Genomic DNA, 20,792 nt, shown 5'->3' with positions numbered 1-20,792 from the left:
AACTTTCGTTAAAACTCCATGAAATTTGTAAATGACATGCAGAAGCACAGTATATTCTTTTGATTTTTCTGTTACCAGTGTGTTAGGAGACTGTTACAAAAAGTTGAAACATCTCAAACTTTCGTAGTGAAACGAAGGATATGTAGATGCGTAAGTAAAATGATATAATTTGCATATTTTATTTAGTTTCAAATGAAAATGTGTTCTTGTATATGATTTGAGTTAAAAGCTGTACGTTGAGTGTAATCATTGACGCTACAACGGTCAGAACAATCTGAACCCTAGATAAAGAATCAAGATCTGAACTTTAAAGTTGCGTCATTATTACCAATCACATTTCCTAACAATGATGCCATTTCTGTTTGATTGTTGCGTAATGTGAATCAGTCATTTTAATCAGCATAGGGTGCGTTTTAAATAGGAAAAGAAAAATGAAGAAAAGGAAGGGAGATTTTTGTCGGCGGAAGACGCATTTTCTGACCATGACTAGATTTTTTGGCGATATTCGGCACACTGTTGGTCAATGTCAACTGTTTTCATAACATGAGGGAATTTGTCATATGTATAATATTTAAATAATTGAAAACCGGGCGTTATTTTTCTTTGAGCATGATTGGATTAAAGCTAAATAAATAACTGTCGAAATATAAATAATACAGAGAAAAAGTAGATTCCGGGGCTGTAAAACAAAAGAAAATAACCAAGTGAAAAATGTGAAAATTTTACGCAAGCGAAATTTTGTTGTAACAAGGATAATGAAAAAACTGTAACTAACGTGAACTAACTTTTATTTATACAAAATATAGAATTTTTTAGCGTTAACAAGACAAAAAAATAAATAATATTCACAATTAATAATTAAAGAAGTGTTGGACGCTGATAAAAGTGACAAAAATATATAAGTATACAACAGTAAATTAAACTTGTTTTGAATGTGCGTATTGAGAAAGGAGATAAAGATATGACTAACAAAAATAAACGCAATTTCTTTCAACATACTCGGCAACACGATAGCGATCTTGCTGTAAGCAACGCACGTTCGAGATTTCGTAATGGAGTACCTCGAAGCCTACTCTGTCCACTCCAGCGACTCGACTCAAATCGAGTACTGGAGCCAACATCCTGAACATTCCGTCGAGTTCGCATTCGTTTTCCTCCGTCACTGACAATTACAGAAAGTGAAAAAATTATTGCTTGCATATTGGATGAGATCGCACCCACAACTGTTGCTTGAGCTTTATGGAAACCTGATGAATAATAAATAACTGAATAACTGGCACCGTTTAAAAAACTCCTAGATAAATACTAGAAATCCTAGACGAGACGATAATACTTGACTTATTGCTTAGATCAGTTTAGTCCTTAACGCGTTACTTTGGGCGAAGAGAACGGCATCGTGGATGGTGGGGAATATCATAAATTTGCTCTCGATGCCTTCTTCTTGGTCGCAAATCACGAATTTCTCGTAGACCGGCCCTGGAAAACGAGTCAGTATGGAAAAGAGTGATAGGAGACGAACGTACCCGAACAGGCTGCGATGTAAAGTGCTATGTCCAACTTGGCGTAGTCGCTCTGTAGTTGTCTCAACTGGTCCACTCCCGAGGGATCCACGAAAGTCAACGCCGAGAAGTCCAAGATGATGCACCGGGTCAGGAGGTCGTCGTAGTCATCACTGACAGATCTAAAAAAAATTACAGAAGACATTTACAAATGTCTTTCATGGCGGACTACACTTGATTGATAAGGTGTTGTGCCATATGACATTGACATATTCTTAAAAAATGAAAAATAATGCCATCCTCACCTGGACGCCGACTCCTCCAGCCTTGTCCGCTTCCTGAGCAGACTGGTGGGTTCGAAGCCGATTTTCCTGCTCAACAAGTCCTTAAAGGCAGCTCTCGACGCGAAACTCAACCCTCCGGAGTACCGGAAGATCTTGATTCCAGGAATCTCTTGAGCTTTCTTGTAGCGTTTGATGTCAAGATAGAGGTCGGTGTTAGGAACTACCCCCAACAGACACGTGTAGGGTTTGTAGCCTTGGATGAAAACGCTCAAAAGTGAGACTGCAACCCCTGCGGCTAGACCGTACCCGATCTGGATGAAGAGGGTGGTGGAGAAGGTCACGATCCAGACGAGGGCATCCCACTTGCTCAACTTCCAGTACTTGACGATGGACTGGCACTGGAAGAGCATCCCCTTGAGAGCCACGACAATGATGCTCGCTAAGACACACCTCGGCAGACTTTCGAACAGGGGCCCGATCCAGAGCAGGATGACGAGGAGGATGCTGCAAGAGACTATGGAGGCGATTTGAGTGACTCCGCCCACGGCTTGTTGGATCATAGAGCGGGAGAGGGAGGCGGTGACTGGCATACATGCAAAAAATGACCCCATCGTATTGCTGAACCCCTAAAAATTGGTGACAGATTAAACAGGAACAAACGAAGAGGAGGGGTGACACACCAATGCCAACAACTCTTGATTCGAGTCCACCTCGTACATCAACTTCCGGGCGAAGATCAACGCCATCGACATCGTCACCGTGTAGGACACCATCGTGATAACAAAAGAATCGACGAAAACGGTGGGGATGAGCGAGAAGGCGGGCGGGGTAGCCGTTGGAAACCTATAACACTACTCATATACACTCCTACCACTTAATCTGAACAAGCCTACCCCGTCGGTATATGTCCCACTACTGATATGCCATATTCCGAATCCAGATTCAGGAAATAGCTCGCCGTAGTACCCAAAACTACCGCCACCAATTCGATCGGGAACGGTATCCTTGTCCGCTTAGCCAACATTGGCTGAAACAATAGAACAAAAGTAAGTACTTTAAGTCGCTAGACACAGCAAAGGCAATAGAAAGCTGTATTAAGTCGCGTAATCTTATCTTTAATAATACGTTAATCGAATCGTAACTACTAAATTACAACAATAAAAGCGTTAATAACATTACTTACCTTGAACAGTTCATTGTTGAGAATCAAGAGTACACAAGCGACCGCCGAGATGGCGCATGCGTATCTATTGGCGTTCGGTAACGCCATAACCGAGTCGTAGATGGTCAGAGGGAATCCGAAATTGCCTCTTCTCTTCTTTATCGGCAAACCGAACAGATCTTTCAGTTGAGACGACACCACGTGGAATGCTGAGGCGCACGTGAACCCGTTGACCAACGTCTCAGAGAGAAGAGTCGATACGACCCCCAACCGTAGCGAGTACATCATTAGTTGGATCATGGCCACTGTGAAAGTGACCGTTGTGGCGACTTCGACGTTGGTGTAAAGAGGTAGTTCCAGATTGGGGGACGGGGTCGTCACCACAGTGCCGTTTTGAAGGATCTCGATCGAGCTGTACTGGTTGACCACCTTGCCGGTCATCAGACAGACGATGGCGAAGGTGCCTGCAAATTGGTGATGTAAAAGGGGCGATCGGAGGCGGCGACTTACCGATCGAGACGTGGCGCGACGTGCCGAACAGGAAGTAGATCAGGACGGGGAAGAAGGCCATGTAGATGCCGACGACGGGGGGGACGCTGCCTAACAATCCGTACGCCATCCCCTAAAAAAATTAATATATGGTAATTTGATGACTCCAATGACATATTGTGTTTCTTGTGATTTATTCAAATTTAACTAATATTTTCTCGTGTACGTCGAATTAAATATCATTTTCTCAAATACAAGCTTGAGATTACGCAACTTATAATTTTGATAATCTGTTTTTTTATTATTGTTTGGTGCGGCATTATTTAGTAGATTATTCGAAACGTAAAAACCCCGTTTCCCGGATTTTTTGAATAATTCTTGTCATATTGGCTGGACTGTCAGTAAAAATATCAATTTGAACATTACCACGTGACCAACAAATAATAATTGAAGAAACGTCACAAAAATCGAAATTTTTGTTTTATTCCATATTTACTGAAATAATAAATATGATCTGTCACTTCTGACACAAACCGCCTAAGACGTGAACGAAAGATGTTATTCTTACAATAACACGTTATTAAATAATTATCTTTATGTAATAAAAACTAAATATCTTACAATAAACGACATTTAATTGTGGCTCAAATGTAATTCAGATAATCATAGTGACAATTCACTTGTGAATCTCATAGTAAACTGTTCCTAATTATTTATACATAAAAATTCAAAAATTGACTGCGTGACTGACAGAAAAGTTTAATTTTTGAATGTTAATCATGACAGTAAAAGCTGGTTTGCAGAAATTTTGTTTCCGCAACTGTGCGTGTTTAGTGTTTATCTGCGGGTTTTTCAATGTTTGCAAATTTTTAAGGTTTTTTCTTCAAAGGCCATTTTTTCTATTTAGAAAATTTTCAACTGTCAAGTACAAATCATCTAAAAATCAAATTTTTTATTTCAATCTCGCACCGCTGACTGGTTTAAAAAAAAGATACATTACTCGTGCCTCAGGTTTAAACATGATTGTCACATGAAATTTTGTTTCAGTTTTGTTTAGAAATTCTTTTGTCTCAAGTCAAATTTACAACTATCAAGTGTCAGATCTTTCAAACGTAAAAAATCAACTATTCAGTGACAAAGAACAATAAAATTTCATAATTATTTAGAGCAACTCTATGGCCATAATTTGGCAACACTATCACTGGTTAGAATTGAAATGTGTCGCACAACAACAAATTCATTAATTCAGTCAACAAACAACAACAAATTTTATCGCCAGTGAACTTAAGACGGGATATTTTACGCATCATGTTCTCAATTACTCGTGAGTAGCCCAATCGCTTCTGCCTATACGCCACCGTTTTTAATTATTCATTCAATAAGTTACAACAATATGGTAGCAGTTGATAGCGCCGTTGATTATGAATACAAAAAAACACCCAGATAAGCCACTTCAGATTGTAATAACCTTAGCTGATAAAAAATGACCTTTACCAATCGTCAGCGAAAAAATTTCCATGATGACCGCAAGAAATACACACCTGGGGTATATGCATGATGGCGACCGTGATCCCGCTGATGAGGTCCCCCAAGAAGTTCTTCCTGCAGCTGTACCTCGGCAGCCATTTCAACACCGGGATCGAATTCAGGACGCACGAAAGCGGTCTTATCTCTTTAATCTTCTTACCACACTTCTCCGTAACTACAAATTAAAAGAACAATCAAACGAACCAATTACAATCGGTGGACATTACACGTGGTATGCGGGGTCTCATATTCAGTGTCTCGGTTCAGATCCTCCAGTTGATAGACCGGCCGCCGCACGTTCAGCCCGTCGGTTCCGTGGCCGTTCTCGACGACGCTGCAAGCAAACACCCTGTACACCAGTCGAGCGAAAAACCAGGACCGTACCTGCCGTACTGACCGAAATTCTTCCGCAGCACCAACGGACGCTTCTCATCGCCCATTTCAACGCCAACTAGTCTCGGCTCTCGCCACAGACATCAATCATAAATCGGACATAATTTTTGATAAGGAGAACGACATGTGATTGATAACGAAGACACAACAGCCGCATTCTTTTTCTTGTTAAGTTCATGGCAGTTGGCGTATTTATGTAATTTTATTGTCCGGAGGCGTTAACCCGAAGTATCTTGGCGCAACAAAAATAAAAAATCAAATTTTGACCGTCAGGTGGCGCTGCGGAGTTCTCAAATCTTACTCAAATCGGCACCCCAACCGTTACTCACCCATTTCGATCGATTGCTTCCTTCTTCATGTCTCGAAACGTCTGCACATCACGATGGTTACCGACCAAATGACTGATCGACTGATCGATTTTTCCTTTATCTTCAGTCGATATCTTGAGCCGAGAGGAACAATAAGTTTGATACGTTTTGATTAACACGGAACGTGTGATTTTCACTTAAGTAGCAGATAAATCCCCTCCACTGATTGTTCGACTTAAGTACATAATATAATAATTAAGTCTTAATTGGTGCAATAGTTGGAATTTGTTTTATTTTCTGTCTGTCTGATCCGCCTGCAAAAAACACACGAACGATAAGAGTTTATCGTCGCGGACTGACATTTGTGGGGCATTTGTTACCGAGCACGCCCCCCACGACTTTTACTTTTACGGAGAACTTGAAAAAATTTAATTAAACGCGACAATAAAAAGGCGCACCTTGCTGTGGGGGCCACGCGACTCGATCAGAGCCAACCGACGACTGAATATTCTTCAGGCCACGTCGGACGACTCTGCAAGGTCGACCACAGCCACGATTGACACTTTTTCGTAATTTCGTTATCACGTTTCATTAGCGGTTGCTGTTGATCTGTAATTGTTGCGACTTTATGCCCTGAGCTGAGGTGACCACGCACCCATCGAGTGATCACTTCTTTCAATTGCACACCCCGTGGAATTCATGACGAATCACATAAACACAGCAAACAACCCCTCAAGGCAAGTTTTCGGGGCCCGGAAAAACTGAGGTCCGGCCCTGCCCATTCAAAAATTTCTGACAATGACATACAAATGAGGTAATTGTTTATCTGTTAATGCAAAAATGACGAATCACCTCGTTGGTGAACCTGTCCTATTACGTAAACCCACAGCAAATCACAAGTTTTTATTAGAAATCCCAAGCTAATTATCTTACAAATTAAAAACAAACCTTGTACGAGGACAGACTTTTTCTCTCGATTTTTAGGTTAGGACTGAAGGTCGTCGATTGTCAGTTGTCTCCTGTTTCGTAGTCGGCAAATTGGGCCCCCATGACTAGCGCATTTGAACACTATTAATACTTTTGCAATTGCGATTAAGTGCCGGAGAAATTGATCCGTTGCGAAAGCGGGTCAAACGCATAGTCGTTCAGATTGTGTTGTACACCCCGAGGAGACGATTGCATAGCTGGACTTGGCACGGAGTCACCATCCGCAGTGTCGTTGTCGTTACCGTCACCAAAGTATAAATAGAGACACATAACCGCACTTTTACATGCACCAAGTCGAGACCGGTAATGCAGAGTCTCGCAATACCCACACCCGCACAAAATCAGAAATGAAATGCGAAATTTACGCAAGTTCGAGTCCCAAATGAAAGAATTGGGTTGTTTTTAATAGTTGTATCTCTATCCAGAAGTTTTAATCGTGTTTCAATTTAATTTTACTTTGAATCATTACTTTTTCTACAAAAATGTATTTAGAGGGCTCAAAAAAGATGAACTTGACGGTGAATTGTCAATGCGGAAAAGCAAATTTTAATTTTGTTCTTACTTAATTCGTTTTACCAGAAATATCAAACTTAGCATCCAAAAAAATTACAGTATGAGTTTTATTCATTTGTTGCTGCGATTTTCCATTTTTTAAATGTAGGTGCAAGTATTTAAATTTGAAATTTACCGCTAATACTTCTAGAAGTAAGTCAGGTGTACTAGCGCATGCGCATAAGAAGTGACCGTGTAGTGTCGTCTTGTGCTTGTGCATGTGCAGTTATTCAGGCAATGAGTCAGTCAGTCAGTAAATCTAAACTAGCAGTGGTGTAGGTACTGTGTTTGGGTGCAGGATAATTGTGCATTATAGTCAACGAACGGTATGTTATTAAAAAGTAAAATGCATTTTATAAATAGTTAATGCGGCTTGCATATGACCGGACACAGATAATAGATACAACAAAGTGTTTTTAATCAACAAATTATTTTTAGAAAGTTACACGCCTTCAACATTAACATATTAATTGTGTAAAACACATGTTAAATAGTACATTTCCCGTTGGAACAAAACATTTAAACTGTTTTGTCAATGTACCAATCTGTACCAAACACAAAAAATTGATCTTTTCTGGCGTTCCATTCACTTCTTTATTTTATACCAGATTTATATTTATAGTACATGAGTCACTATCAATAGCCGGTGATATATACCATCACTAGAAAGTGTCCAGTTACGTCTATGAACTAATTTCAGAATAAATAACTAATAAAATGGAAACACCACAAGAACAAGTTGTGATGACTCCAAAATGCAAAACTGCCAATTCAACGACTCTTATAATCGAAAGACGGGCTGTGAATAAAACCAATGATAAAATGCATGTGGCTGGTGGAGAACACACCGGAATTATCATCAATAAGGAAACAACAAACGGTAGAATTGATAGAAGTCGCGAAGAACTTCATTATCACAGTAAATTTCAGAAAATGGTGTAACGTCTCCCCCACAGTTGTCTTTAGAATTCCGCGTGTTTCTCGTAAGCGCCCAAACTGGAAAAAACACTCAAGAATCTCGCGTTTTACGATTTTGGTTTAGGGAGGAACCAAATAAGACTGGAGAACAAGCGTCCATAGCACAAGATTTTTTCAAGGAATTGGTCAGCCCCCAAGAATTTCCCAGAGGTATGTATAATTTGCGTAAAACTATTAGGATTGTGGTATTAAAATAAATGGTTCTGCAGATTATGTAGGCTATATTAAAAAAATTATGAAATTGATGCAACACAATTATCAGAGCATCAATAAGCTAGAAGTCGAGTTGACACAGTTGGAGGAAGCGGCAGTTCCAACGAGACCACGTGAGTTTTTTTTTTTGCAGTAACGACACCTACATTAGAGTATTTTTCATTGGGTTAATTTTTAATTAATTATAGCTCGACCTGGTTATCTCCATTTCGAGCTAGCGCCAATGTGTAATTCAGGTTTGAAATTAGTGCAAATTTTGGACATGATTTTTTTTTTGTAGTACATAGTTAATTTTTGTTCTACGGTTGATTAACTTGTTTGCGTTGTTTTTTTTTTTTTTCAAACTGTAACTATTAAACAGCAAAATCAATTTTACGCTTAACTAAAAGCTAATACAATGATTTACATTTGCACATTTTACTGTATATGCAACAGCAGTACAAGCATTCGATTTTTGGTACCTACTTTAACCGTGATCTAATAAAATGTATTAATGGAATGAAAATAATCTTTTGTATGTGAACTTGCACAATTGTTACCATATGTGTGAATCCATGATTTCCATATATTGCGTTAGAACGTATAAATGTTTTGCAACACAGAAACAATGACGTCACTACTGTTTTTATTCGATTTTTAAGGCTACCATGTAATTCAAACAAACTAGACGGAGACATCACAAAATGCGAAATCATGAACTTACAATAAATGTTTCGTCAAGTAAATTAAAAAATGCAATGTTTTAGTGTCCGCTGACGAAAATTCTTTGGGTAACGTGATTCTCCTTACAAGAAACAAAGTCATTGAAATTATTGAATCCTCATACCCTAATCCTGTAACAATTCAGGATATAGCAAAGTAAGTAAATATTTCTTTTTGTGATATATTTATGTTTATTACATGAATAAGGGAGAATCAGTGGGATGAAGAAGAAGTGGCGCATCACATCGCCGAGTTGCAGTCAAGCAACATCGTTAAAGCGATGGATCATGGCGCTTTTACACGGCAGCAATCTCAAGATACTCAAGTGATTATTGTTAAGCAAATGCCGACCATGGTTAGTTCAAAGCAGCCTACAATAGCCATAATCACGGCTCAGTACTGCGAAAAGTTAGCTGTAGATGCAATGATAGAAAACAAGGAGACTTTCGTCAGATACACTACAGTAGGTAAGTACTCGACGTAAAAATAAAGAGAAAAGCGTTTTTATTAGGTCGTTAAAATTGACTTATTTTATTTAAACTTATAATTAGTCGCTGGTGGTGTCGCCACTGTCGCTAGAGGTCTCATCACTGTCGTCACTGGAACTATCGCAATCCGTATCGTCAGAATCATCCTCTTTGATGGTCAGATTAGCTAAGTTCCCTAATTTTTGGCACACGTCGTCTTCCATTTCTTGCAAATTTAATCCCAGGTCCGCTTTGTGAATCGTCGTTTGTTCAACTTGAGAAACCACTTCTTTCCATTTAATGCGATCCCATTTCATTATATAAACAATATAATCTTTAATAAACAAATTATTAAGGATGTAGCGACAACAATCGCCTTTTAAAAATATGTTGTGCATCTCAATCAGACACTTAATTATGTGTTTTTCACCTAAATTCAACAGCTGTTTCAAGTCTGTGAAAATTGTTTGGTTTAAGTCAAAATTGCGATACAGCGGATAAATTACACATCTTCTAAAACCACTCACAAGCGCATCTTTTGGAGTTTGAAAAACATCCAACCAACAAAACGACGCGGCAAGTTTTGCTATAGTCCAACCAGATTCAGATGAACCTTCAAATTGTGTAGTTCTTCTATCATAGCAGTAGGCAAATAAAATATCAATTAAAGAACAGTAGCAATAATTGATTTGTGTCTCACTAATGTTATAATGTTTATTTGGTAGATCTTTTAAAAAGTCTAGTTCTTGGTCACTGAATTGAATTTTATCTTCTTGTAAATCAACCCAAGGTGATTTTAAAGCTATAAGTTCCAATATTTCATCATTTTCAATATAATCACTTAAATAATGGTCAAGGTTGAATTTTCCTTGTTCATATTGTAACCGCATCTTATGTCTTTCACTCAGCTTAACTTCTCGAGGATCTACCTCAAACACATCTTTAAACTCTGATGCAATGTGATGGAAGTGCTGTTTTCCAGCCAGTGCAAAACCAAATTCTTCATCTAGTTTTTCTGAAGGTTTTTGCGTGTTGTCACTATCAATTTCGATGATGATTTTTCGGTCGGGATCTTCAGAATCAGTTACTTGAATTTTTGGCGTCAGTAATTTGGTGATTAAATCCAAATCCGGGAAGTGTTCGCCCGTTATGACTTTCTTCACACTGAATGTAAACTCTCCGGAATCGGAATTGAACGAACTTTCGGTGAAATCATCTTCGGCAAGCCGCCCTGGCAAGTGCAGACGTAAATAATAGGGACTGCTGAAGAAAATGAACACGTCTTCGTCGATGGTCACCTCTAAATCGCGTAAATTGCTGTATGGAGCCCTCACATTTATCGTTACTGTGGATTCGTTTTGTGATAGCTTAAATCGTGGTGTAATCATTGTAACAATGGTAATTGACACTTTTAGCACAGCTTTTAGGTTAACTTTATGACGTCATTGAGCCTCGAATGACGTTTGATAGGAGAATGGCGCCACATTTGAATTTTTTTTACATGGAAAATATAACATCTAATCACTCTTATACTTTAATTACTCTATTTTTATTTATCGATTATAAATTGTGTCGCTGTAAATTGTTTACGAACGTCTAAATTACACGTGTTGTAATGGATAGGTCCCACCAGCCCTACAAGCGACAGAGCGAGAACCAGATTTGGTAAGATTTACAAAAGAATGCATTCAAATGCTGGGGGATCACCTGTGATGTCACCATTTATTTGTGTTTGTACATAGATCACCATTCACCTGAATGTTTATTATGCGTAAACTGTTTGCAAAGTGCTTACTTCCACTAGATCACGAATTAATTTAATGCTAACACCCTAGACAAATCTGGTTGCCATTTGTAAAAATTTCACTGTACAAATTAAATTATCACCATACATGGTCTTTATAGGGGGAATGGATTGTATTGGCGAATTATTAAAAAAATATATATTATTCTAGGAGAATCCAACGTGTACACTTTGGGAAATATAGGAGCTCATCGGATTGTATGTACCAAATTACCAACTGTTGGACATACAAGGGAGGCAATGACCGCTGCTGGTAACACTACAACAAGACTATTAGGGACTTTCCAGAAGGTTGATTATGTATTTTTGGTTGGTGTGGGTGGTGGTGTTCCACACTACACTGATTATAACAAACACGTTAGATTAGGGGATGTGGTGATATCGCATCCTCTAAGCAAGAAGTGAGTTGTGTTTATTTAAAAAATGAGTGGTAGAAATGAATTACGATTTTACAGAGACGTGTATATTTATTGTGAAAGCGCCAAAGCTAGTGACAAGGGTTACGATTTTGAAGTAAAACATTACAGTCCCAGCAATTTCAGTTTGCAAGACATAGCGTCTCGTCTGAAATCATCAGATATTGGCGACAACGGAACTGTTTCACCATGGGTGAATTATCTCAGAGATGGCTTGAACACTCTCGGTTCTCAAATTGAAACTGATTTTAAACCCCCGAGTGTCGAAACCGATAAATTGTACATGACAATCGGTGAAAGAGATCTGATAGAAGTTGCACATCCAGTGCCACAAGATAAGACTGTTAAAAGGTAAATACATCATTGTTGTGTTTCTTGCTTATCTGTTATTTAATTTCTGTAATTATACTAATGTTAGTAACAAAAAACCGGAGATTAAGAGAAAACCGTTGATAACACCACGAAAATCTGTAATGTCTATGACTCGTGTCAGAACGACAAAGAAAAGAATAATTAGGTGGGTGGCGGTAGAGTTGTATTCACTGATTTGTCGTAATGCAATTCACATAATAGTATGTTTTACCACTAGATTTAGTAGTAAAGCAGTCAAACCAGCAGTAATTAGTATATTTCAATTTATAACACTTCGTAGAATAGACAAGGTCAAAGAAATTAGTATTTGTTTTAATGTACTGTTTCGGAAAGAACCGTATTTAATTTTAGGAATTTCTTTGATCGTACAGTATGACGCAAATATACACTGCCTATAATTGAAATGCTTGTGAAATGAAGTTATTTGAAGTTTTCGTGTTATTTTAGGCAGGAAGGATGCCCCAGAATCCATTTATCTACAATAGCTTCAGGTAGGCAAGTAGTAAGAGACGACAGGTTGAGGCAGCAGTTTGCGTCGGAGGTCGGTGCCCTCGCTTTTGACTGCGAATTTGACGCAGTCATCGAATCTGTCCTCGGGAATTGCAAGGACAGTTTCATAATCATTCGTGGAATTTCGGACTACAAAGATGGAACCCGGCGTAAAGAATGGCAACCGTACGCGTCTTTGGCAGCTGCTAGCGTAATGAAGGCTATTATCTGCGGCCTAGAGCCACCAACTAATGTTTAGTTTAACAATTAGAAGACCTAGGGACAATCGGTCTAATTTACGACACTTGCATGGGACTAATCTCTTCTATTATCTACTTGCGACGTGCAAAATCGCAAAGTTTACCTCGTACCTGTAGCAAAACAAATCAACTTCAAATGCGACGTCCTAACAGCGAAACTTCACAACATAAATCAAACATTTTACACCAAACCGAAAAACTAATATAAGTATAAGGATGTTATGGAAGTCCACGTAATAAATTTAATCAACAGTTAAAATTAAATATGATTTGAACCCTAAAATTCACACCCGCTCATGTGTTGTTTACACATCCATTCAAAACGAAACATCAAAAAAGAATTACTCGATTAAAATCCTCGAATGAAAAACAATAAAAACTGTTAGTATTAGAACAGCGATCGTTCTTTCTTCAAAAAACTGGTAAAGTTTTTACCGTAGAAAAATATTTTCACTCTGTTTCGTTTCAATTGATGATTATCCCATGAGCGAAGTGTTAAATTAGGGGTTAGAAAAACGTATTATTGAGATGGGTTAGTAATAATTTCACTGACCTGATTTAATCATAAATGTTCAAAATGACGGCCTTCATTATTCGTGCAAGCTTGTGTCTTTCGGATCAAAAAAGCCTGTGTTCGCACTAACGTTTCCGGATTTTCACGTATGTTTTTGGCCGTTTGCATCACACGGGCATGGTATTAACTGGATCATTCAGCATTTTTTTAAAGAAAATCCAAATCTGTACGCTGCGCCATTCAAGCGTGGAGTTAAATTACGGGGCCCAATTAAACGATTTCAATTTCGTCCGTTGTTAATAATCGACTCAGAAAATTTGGTAATTCGGCGATCTTCCGACCATGCCATTGACAAAAAGCAATCCTCCGAAATGGATCCCGATATTGAAGAGCTTGAACACGTTGGACATGGTAAAGATGTAGGTAATCCTTGTTCATGTAACGTGCGATAGACAATAAAAGTGAAAACACCGTCTTCTGATATTCAAATTTGGCTTGTAAAGATTCAGGTTCTATTTTCAAAACGTGGTCACTTCTTGGACGTCCCAGATCATGAGTTGGTGAATCAACTCGTTAAACTGTTGCCGAAAAAGTCCGCGAATCCGGAATTCTACGATTTGGAAATCGCTCCGTGTAAATCGCCGCGCTTCGACCGCATTACCTAAAGGTTCCCCATACAATAACACCATATCGGTTAATTAATTCGGCATTAGTGAAATTCACCATTTTAAAGAATTTTAAAACAATTATTAACTTCGGTTTAAAAATTGAACAGTTACCGTACCGTGACTTTTTAATGCTGATAACGATAACATTGGAAAAAGCGGTCGTTCTTGCTTCAAAAGAAACTGCAACCTTTTTATCGCACAAAAAAATTTTCGCTTGCGCTTTCGTTTCAATTGATGATTATCCGATGAGCGAAGTGTGGAATTAGGGGCTAGAAAAATGCAAAAAAAAACGATTAAAAAAGGATCAACGTATATTTAAAAAATGTTTATTTTAAAGGGTTCTATTATTGGTAATTAAATTTATTACGTGGTCTTCCATAACACCCTGTATTTATCGATGTTTGTGTTTTTGCACGTCATTTTTATTTTTAATTTATTCACTTTTGATAGGTACACAGATATCTTGAGATGAGTAGTTAACGTTACATAGTCTATGAAGTTACCATTTTTAGATTACTATAAAATTATTAAAATGTTGCTCTTATGGTGAGTAGTTTTAACGAATTAAGAGACTGGTTAGAGTTTCGTCACAAATTTACATATAGGTATTGATAGTAGGTACACGACTGCCAATTAGAGGAAACTGACGGCTAAAATCAAATTTTTATTGTGTTAACACAAATAATGTGATTTGTAGATATTAGATTCTACGATATTAGTGAATTATAACGAATTGTTCCACGTAACATTTCCATCAAAAAAAAGGGCGCGTATAATTTTCTTCAATTAACTTTTCGACCAATTTGATTGCTCATCAACGAATAAAACTTCCAGTGTACGCGCTTAGTATAAAAAAACTTTGCATTTATTATATAAAAATTGTGTTAAGTATAGACAACAATACAATTTGTTAAATGGCGATTTACCAAAAAACAAGAGAACAAAAAATTGTCGCCGTTTAATTAATTAATCACATGCTGTATTTTTATAAGTCCTTTTAAATTTGATTCCATTATCTACATTATATGGTTTTGTACAATGTTGTTTGTAAGACTTTTATAGGTGAATAGGTCGTATTTATACTTGCCATATTTTAGTCACGGAGCTGCATTTTTAATTTATTAATATTGTTTTTATTTATAATGAGTTTATTAAATTATTTTGTACAATTCATATCTTCTGTAATAAAGAGACATACAAGCATCAAGTGTTTCTTCAATTCATTTCAATCGCACGTGGTTAAAGCGACATCTTTCTGTTCAGGATTTATAGAAGTATTTTGAAAATTAAGACTCGAACAATCTCGGAAAATCCCATCGTTCCTGAGAGATCCATTGAATTAAAATATTTACCACTTATCATGTAGGTACCTACCTGCACAAGTAATTTGATATGCCACCAATTCCTTTCAAATACTCGTTTAATAAATATTGAACGTCCATATAGTTTGAATATGTTGCACACATTTCTCGTAACCTGGAACAAACACAGGCATATACGAAAAAAAATTAAAATATTAGTATCCTAGTAAGAAAGTTAACCGAATAGGGCTAGTACTGACTTCTCAGTCCATTTTCCATCCATTTTAGATCTAACATGTGTACTACACTTAAATTCGTCACTTACTACCTGATATTGTTTGAATTTTCTTAGGTCATGGCTAAAAAGAATTGTCAAGAGGTTTGAACTGTTTACTTTAAATTCAAATAAACTTTTCAAAACCGTGAGAACACAGATATTTGATATTTTCATTTAATAAGACTACCACTTCCGATTGCTTACTGCTTTTATTACTATCGCTGATTTCTTCAAATATTTTATCCATCTAGAAACCAATTGGTACGTATTCGGTTTACCACTTAACAATAACAAACCTCTTTTGCGATTGCCAAACACATACTGCACTTTAGACAAATGGATCCAAACGGTTTTGATTGAACGTAATTTCTTATTTCGTCTCTGTAAGGATTAATCACTTTTTTTGGGTTTGTCATGACAAAGTCACATTTGAGTGTAGATTTTCCCCTTGAATCGTGCGTGTGCTGCTGTTGATTATTCATTAATTTATGATTATTAGGGCATTCGTAAATTAACGATTTCCCGTAAAAAAAAAAGTTTAAGAAAGTAAGAAAAAATAAATAATTCATGTCAATAATGTGACAGGTCGAAATTTGAATTGAATTTTTATCGTAAGTAATAGAGGGTTACGAAGGGTTTTCTTTAATTGTGTGTTGAATTTCCGTTAAAAGAAATAGTTGTGGCGGGAATTTGGAAACTTTGAATTTAGAGCGTTTAGAACTGCGCATGGCCAGAATTGTCAAAATGCGGAGGCTTCAGTCGCCATCTTGATGGAAAAATAACAGTGCTTTTGCTTGTGTTTACGTTATAAACTGGGAAATTTTGTCTTGTTATGGAAATAATTTCCACACTTTTCGACGAGATCTACTCATATGTGCCCATAATTACTTAATCAAACATATTTTGTCAAGGTGAGATCTCCAGTGCATAAATTTCCAAGAAATAACCATTTCGGCGCCAACGCGCTTGTGTGCAGTACCGTATTGCAATGTAAATAACAGAATTGTAGGTCTGAGTAGTTATAGGGAGTAGCGTAAATCTAAAACGGAAAAATGTTTTACGCTCACTTCATTTTGGCCAAGAAAGGCCCCCTAGCTCGAATATGGCTGGCTGCTCACTGGGACAAAAAACTGACAAAAGCTCACGTCTTCGAAACAAACATTGAAAAATCGGTTGATGGTATTTTACAACCAAAAGTAAAAATGGCTCTGAGAACTTCTGGACATCTGTTGCTGGGTGTTGTAAGGATTTATTCGCGGAAAGCTAAATATCTTTTGGCAGACTGTAATGAGGCTTTTGTTAAAATTAAAATGGCCTTTAGGCCTGGAATGGTGGATTTACCTGAGGAACACAGAGAAGCTGCAGTAAATGCCATCACTTTACCAGAAGTTTTTCATGATTTTGACACAACCATGCCAGAATTAAAGTAAGCAAAATTTTTTTTTTTTTTTAAATAATAAATTATGGCGCTTTTTTTTAGTGATGTTGATATTGAAGCCCAGTTCAGTTTAAATCAATCTCGGGCGGAAGAAATTACAATGAGAGAGGATTATGGTAACATTTCATTAGTTACAAATGATGATGGATTTGGTGATATGGGGTTTGATACAGACGCCCCGGATCTCATGAGACACACTTCAGGTCTAGAACCGTCAATGGAACAAGTCAGTAAATAATTACAAAAGGGAAATACAACTTAAATGCCCTTGTTTTAGAGCAACCTACTTTTCAGTGATGGGGCTGTATTGGATGGCGTTGGTTTAGATAAAGAACGTGAACCAGTTCCATCCACCTCAGGTACTCAACATCACACTCCAATGGAAATAGATGCGTCAGTAAGAGATGACGGATTTGGTGCAAATTTAGATCAAAACATTATCTGTAAGATGATGAACAGTTTATATTGGCATTGACTTATCAATTTCTTATTTTTGTAGCTGGAGGTTTATTTGAAGGGGGCTTATTTGACGACGCCCCAATGGGTGACGTACCACCTGTGGATCACACAATACAGGATCCGCAAAATTTACCGCCTCCACCCGACAGCGACGATGATGACATGGATCATTTTGGAGGTCCGCCATCTGTTGGAGGGCACAGGTACTAACAACTTACGAAATGAGTGAAAACGGTAAATTATACGTTTATTTGTAGTTCTGACGATTCAAGACCGACCTCTGCCCTGGGGGGAGCTCCCACAATGCCGTCCCCTGCCCAAGTTGCACCTTTACAGCATCAGGAACAACATATAGAGCAACCAGAAGAGGCAGTGAGCACACCTTTGGAACAAACTACCTTGGTACAGAATGAAGAAGAAAGTTTCGCTTTAGCGCCAGTTGATGCGTCTGCTCTTAAAGGTAAATATTATTGATGAACCGTTATTTATCAACCATGAAAAACGTTATAAATTAATTTGTTATTAAAGTTTGATCTTAAATAAAAGTACTTACTTGGCGTTTAACAATTAAAAACGTAAAAATTGACGAAGTCAAATTTGAAGAAGATTCTCTTTATAATTGCAGGTTTTACGAAAACGAAACGTAAAAGAAAATTAATAGTAGATGAAGTCAAAAACATATCTGGTGAAGAAATGAAGAATCAGCTCTCAGACACTAGTGATATTATAACCACGTTAGATTTAGCTCCTCCCACTAAGCGTCTTATGCATTGGAAAGAAACAGGCGGTGTGGAAAAATTGTTTGCATTGCCAGCAAGACCTATTCCGGCTAGAACTCTCTTTAAGGTTTGACATTTATTAGTTTAATAACGCAAAGGTATATTGTGTCGTTAATTTAGAATTATCAACGCCATCTAACGTTACGCGCAATCGGAACTGAAGACTTTGCCATGTTGGGAGACGCGGATTCTTTAGCCTTGGATCAGATGAGAGACATTGAAGAACCATTGGCAGAACTTCCAACCCCAGCCAAACGAGGCCGCAAACGTAAAATCCAAGAAGATCCAGTATGTTCAATTTTTTACGTTTTTATTCTTATTGTATTGGCATTTTGTAGAGTCGAACACCGATGCATACATTGGAACAAGAGCCACCTCAAACACTTCAATTGCAGCAGGAAGAGGCTTTGGCGTCTATGATGCCAACACCGCTACCTCCACCTCCACCATCCCCACTGCCTCAACAACCTGCCCCTCCGTTAATGATGAGTCACGAAGACCCGCAACATGTCAGCATGCCCCCTCCATCAACTCCAGCTAGCGTAATGTTTCCCCAAACTCCAGTTCAATTGGGATATCCAGGTACACCAGCGCCCTCTGCGTTAGGGTATCCGAGCACACCAGCACCTCCCACACCTTTGCATCACATGGAAGAGATGCCTCATTTACCGCCAGATCAAGTAAATTTTGTTTTTTTTGAGGTTTTTTTGTTTTATTTCATTGAGTGTTACAGGTACATTCGATTCTCCAAGAACAAGAGAGTATGGGTGGATTGGTACCTCCGATGACTCCAGCGGCCGAAGATATTTTGGGTCACGGTATGGGAGCTCCAGCGACGCCACATCATGGATCGTTAGATCCGAGTTTGCCATTGGAACAGTTGGATAACTTGCAGCATCACTTACCCGCCATGGAAAATATGGGATACGATCAGGTTTGTATTGGGTGATTGTGCTGAAAATGTGTCATTGATCGGATGTCAGAATCAAATGCAGATGGCCAATATGGGTTATGATGAACACATGCCAGCGCAAACTCCAGCAGGAGGAATGTCTGAACGGGTCCATTCTCCATGGCAAGGTGATTACGATTTCCCGCCATCTGCCGGCCCAGTAAGTAAACCTTTTAGAGATTTAAGTAATCGTTACGGATTCGGAGTTAACTTAATTTGTCATGATAGGTGGAAGAACAGCAGCAAGACGAGACTGACGAACAGTTTGAAGAACGAGTTTTAAATAAGCGGGCTTACCAAATGTTTACAGTTGTTAGATCTAAACTTGAATCAACTAATCAAATTACATTAACTGAAATGTGTTACAGAAATACGAAGAAACAAGTTAGTACCATATTAATTTTATGTATGTCTGTGTGACAATATCTGTTCCAGGCGTCTCAGAAGTTTTACAGTTTGCTGGTGTTAAAGAAGTTCCAGGTTTTAGAATTAGAACAAGCAGAAGCATATGACGAAATATTTGTTTTGAGAGGTCCTAAATTTGACAACCCTGTATTGTAAATAACATCCTTTTTATCCGTACATCTTTTTTTCTCAATCTTTAATTATGTATTTTTTGTGTGACAACACAATGAGGGAACAAATTTTAAGCTTTTTACACCAAAGTATTTCTTTATTATTAAATTTTACAGTTTGCATACAAAGTAATATTTGTTTTTAGATACAAATGAAAATTTGTTTGTTTTATGTTTTATTTTTACATAAAAGAAACAAATTCTAGTCTGTTCGTTAATCTTACTTGTTTCAAATGTGACCTGATTTAAGTAATAAATGTATATGTATCACCTGTGTATATATACATGTATTTTTTCAGATGGCTTAGGAAATTATGTAGACTGTGATATTAACTCTACATTTAAAAAATTAATAATACGTGTTTCAGAATCAATTTCATTTTCACGAGGTATCAAACGTGCTTGATACGGGGGTTTAATAAAATACATGTATTTTTATTGAAACTAATGTACATAATGTATTATTTTATTATTCCCTCTGAACATTAATATTTTAAACAAGTAAGATGTATTTTCTGATTCATACAAATTAGGGTCAAATTAGTTTGTATAAAAACGTTATTTATTTACGGTATAGAATATTACAATGAGATAAAGTAATACAAAAAGAATTTGTATTGCTTACTTTTTATTTCTCTCTTTTTATTTTGTAAATTCATTGCTAGCTTTTAGGCTTAGAAAGTATGTGTAAGGTAAATTTATTGAATAAAGTAATGTTTAATATTGTTACTATACTGAGATTTTTTATTACCAACTATGTATCAATTTGTTATTTTGACTTTATTCACGGAGAACTTGTAGTAATATTAATAAAGAGAAACATGCATTTTTTTAACATTTCGTAATTCGTGTATATTCTACTCTATACCTAATTTTGCGCTATTTTACAGATTATTTTGCTTTGATCCGTTTTAGGAGACATCTCTA

At 37.4% G+C, this 20,792-nt stretch overlaps 5 protein-coding genes across 11 annotated transcripts; 2 read left to right on the top strand and 3 right to left on the bottom strand.

Moving 5' to 3' along the window:
* LOC138134737 (uncharacterized) lies at positions 1-15,291 on the top strand. 5 transcript variants are annotated; one of them, XM_069053211.1, is made up of 11 exons: positions 1-150; positions 7,902-8,081; positions 8,132-8,329; positions 8,389-8,505; positions 8,581-8,628; positions 9,139-9,250; positions 9,302-9,561; positions 11,185-11,226; positions 11,517-11,766; positions 11,821-12,132; positions 12,601-15,291. In XM_069053211.1, exons 2-11 carry the CDS (start codon positions 7,919-7,921, stop codon positions 12,899-12,901), a joined length of 1,803 nt encoding a protein of 600 aa, XP_068909312.1. In that variant the 5' UTR covers positions 1-150; positions 7,902-7,918; the 3' UTR covers positions 12,902-15,291. The 5 variants fall into 5 exon arrangements, with proteins under 5 accessions (XP_068909312.1, XP_068909311.1, XP_068909313.1 ...); XM_069053210.1 differs by lacking the exon at positions 1-150 and adding an exon at positions 7,359-7,527; XM_069053212.1 differs by lacking the exons at positions 1-150; positions 11,185-11,226 and adding an exon at positions 7,368-7,527.
* LOC138134736 (prestin-like) lies at positions 772-6,926 on the bottom strand. Of its 3 annotated transcripts, none has more exons than XM_069053207.1 (12): positions 6,611-6,926; positions 5,684-5,976; positions 5,346-5,586; positions 5,189-5,295; positions 4,976-5,136; positions 3,456-3,567; positions 2,967-3,409; positions 2,677-2,810; positions 2,464-2,626; positions 1,805-2,409; positions 1,524-1,681; positions 772-1,476 (listed from the first exon to the last, which is right to left on the bottom strand). In XM_069053207.1, exons 3-12 carry the CDS (start codon positions 5,399-5,401, stop codon positions 1,346-1,348), a joined length of 2,070 nt encoding a protein of 689 aa, XP_068909308.1. In that variant the 5' UTR covers positions 5,402-5,586; positions 5,684-5,976; positions 6,611-6,926; the 3' UTR covers positions 772-1,345. The 3 variants fall into 3 exon arrangements, with proteins under 3 accessions (XP_068909308.1, XP_068909309.1, XP_068909310.1); XM_069053208.1 differs by lacking the exon at positions 6,611-6,926 and adding an exon at positions 6,121-6,139; XM_069053209.1 differs by lacking the exon at positions 5,346-5,586 and having other exon boundaries at positions 6,611-6,925.
* Positions 9,582-11,189, bottom strand: LOC138134740 (protein SHQ1 homolog). The gene has a single exon (XM_069053216.1). The coding sequence runs from the start codon at positions 10,947-10,949 to the stop codon at positions 9,642-9,644; it is 1,308 nt and encodes a 435-aa protein (XP_068909317.1). The 5' UTR covers positions 10,950-11,189; the 3' UTR covers positions 9,582-9,641.
* LOC138134743 (uncharacterized) lies at positions 14,887-16,251 on the bottom strand. Its single transcript, XM_069053220.1, has 5 exons — positions 15,959-16,251; positions 15,797-15,909; positions 15,646-15,744; positions 15,459-15,560; positions 14,887-15,406 (listed from the first exon to the last, which is right to left on the bottom strand). Exons 1-5 carry the CDS (start codon positions 16,229-16,231, stop codon positions 15,310-15,312), a joined length of 684 nt encoding a protein of 227 aa, XP_068909321.1. The 5' UTR covers positions 16,232-16,251; the 3' UTR covers positions 14,887-15,309.
* Positions 16,252-16,440: 189 nt separating this feature from the next.
* On the top strand, positions 16,441-20,710 carry vtd (RAD21 cohesin complex component verthandi). Its single transcript, XM_069053206.1, has 12 exons — positions 16,441-17,088; positions 17,143-17,326; positions 17,378-17,543; positions 17,600-17,762; positions 17,817-18,019; positions 18,185-18,405; positions 18,459-18,626; positions 18,677-19,018; positions 19,072-19,272; positions 19,322-19,450; positions 19,519-19,674; positions 19,726-20,710. Exons 1-12 carry the CDS (start codon positions 16,715-16,717, stop codon positions 19,849-19,851), a joined length of 2,433 nt encoding a protein of 810 aa, XP_068909307.1. The 5' UTR covers positions 16,441-16,714; the 3' UTR covers positions 19,852-20,710.
* Positions 20,711-20,792: the final 82 nt, after the last annotated feature.

Source organism: Tenebrio molitor, chromosome 7 (genome assembly GCF_963966145.1).
Source record: "Tenebrio molitor chromosome 7, icTenMoli1.1, whole genome shotgun sequence".
Classification (NCBI taxonomy): domain Eukaryota; kingdom Metazoa; phylum Arthropoda; class Insecta; order Coleoptera; family Tenebrionidae; genus Tenebrio; species Tenebrio molitor.
This window is presented reverse-complemented; position numbering and strand designations above follow the sequence as displayed.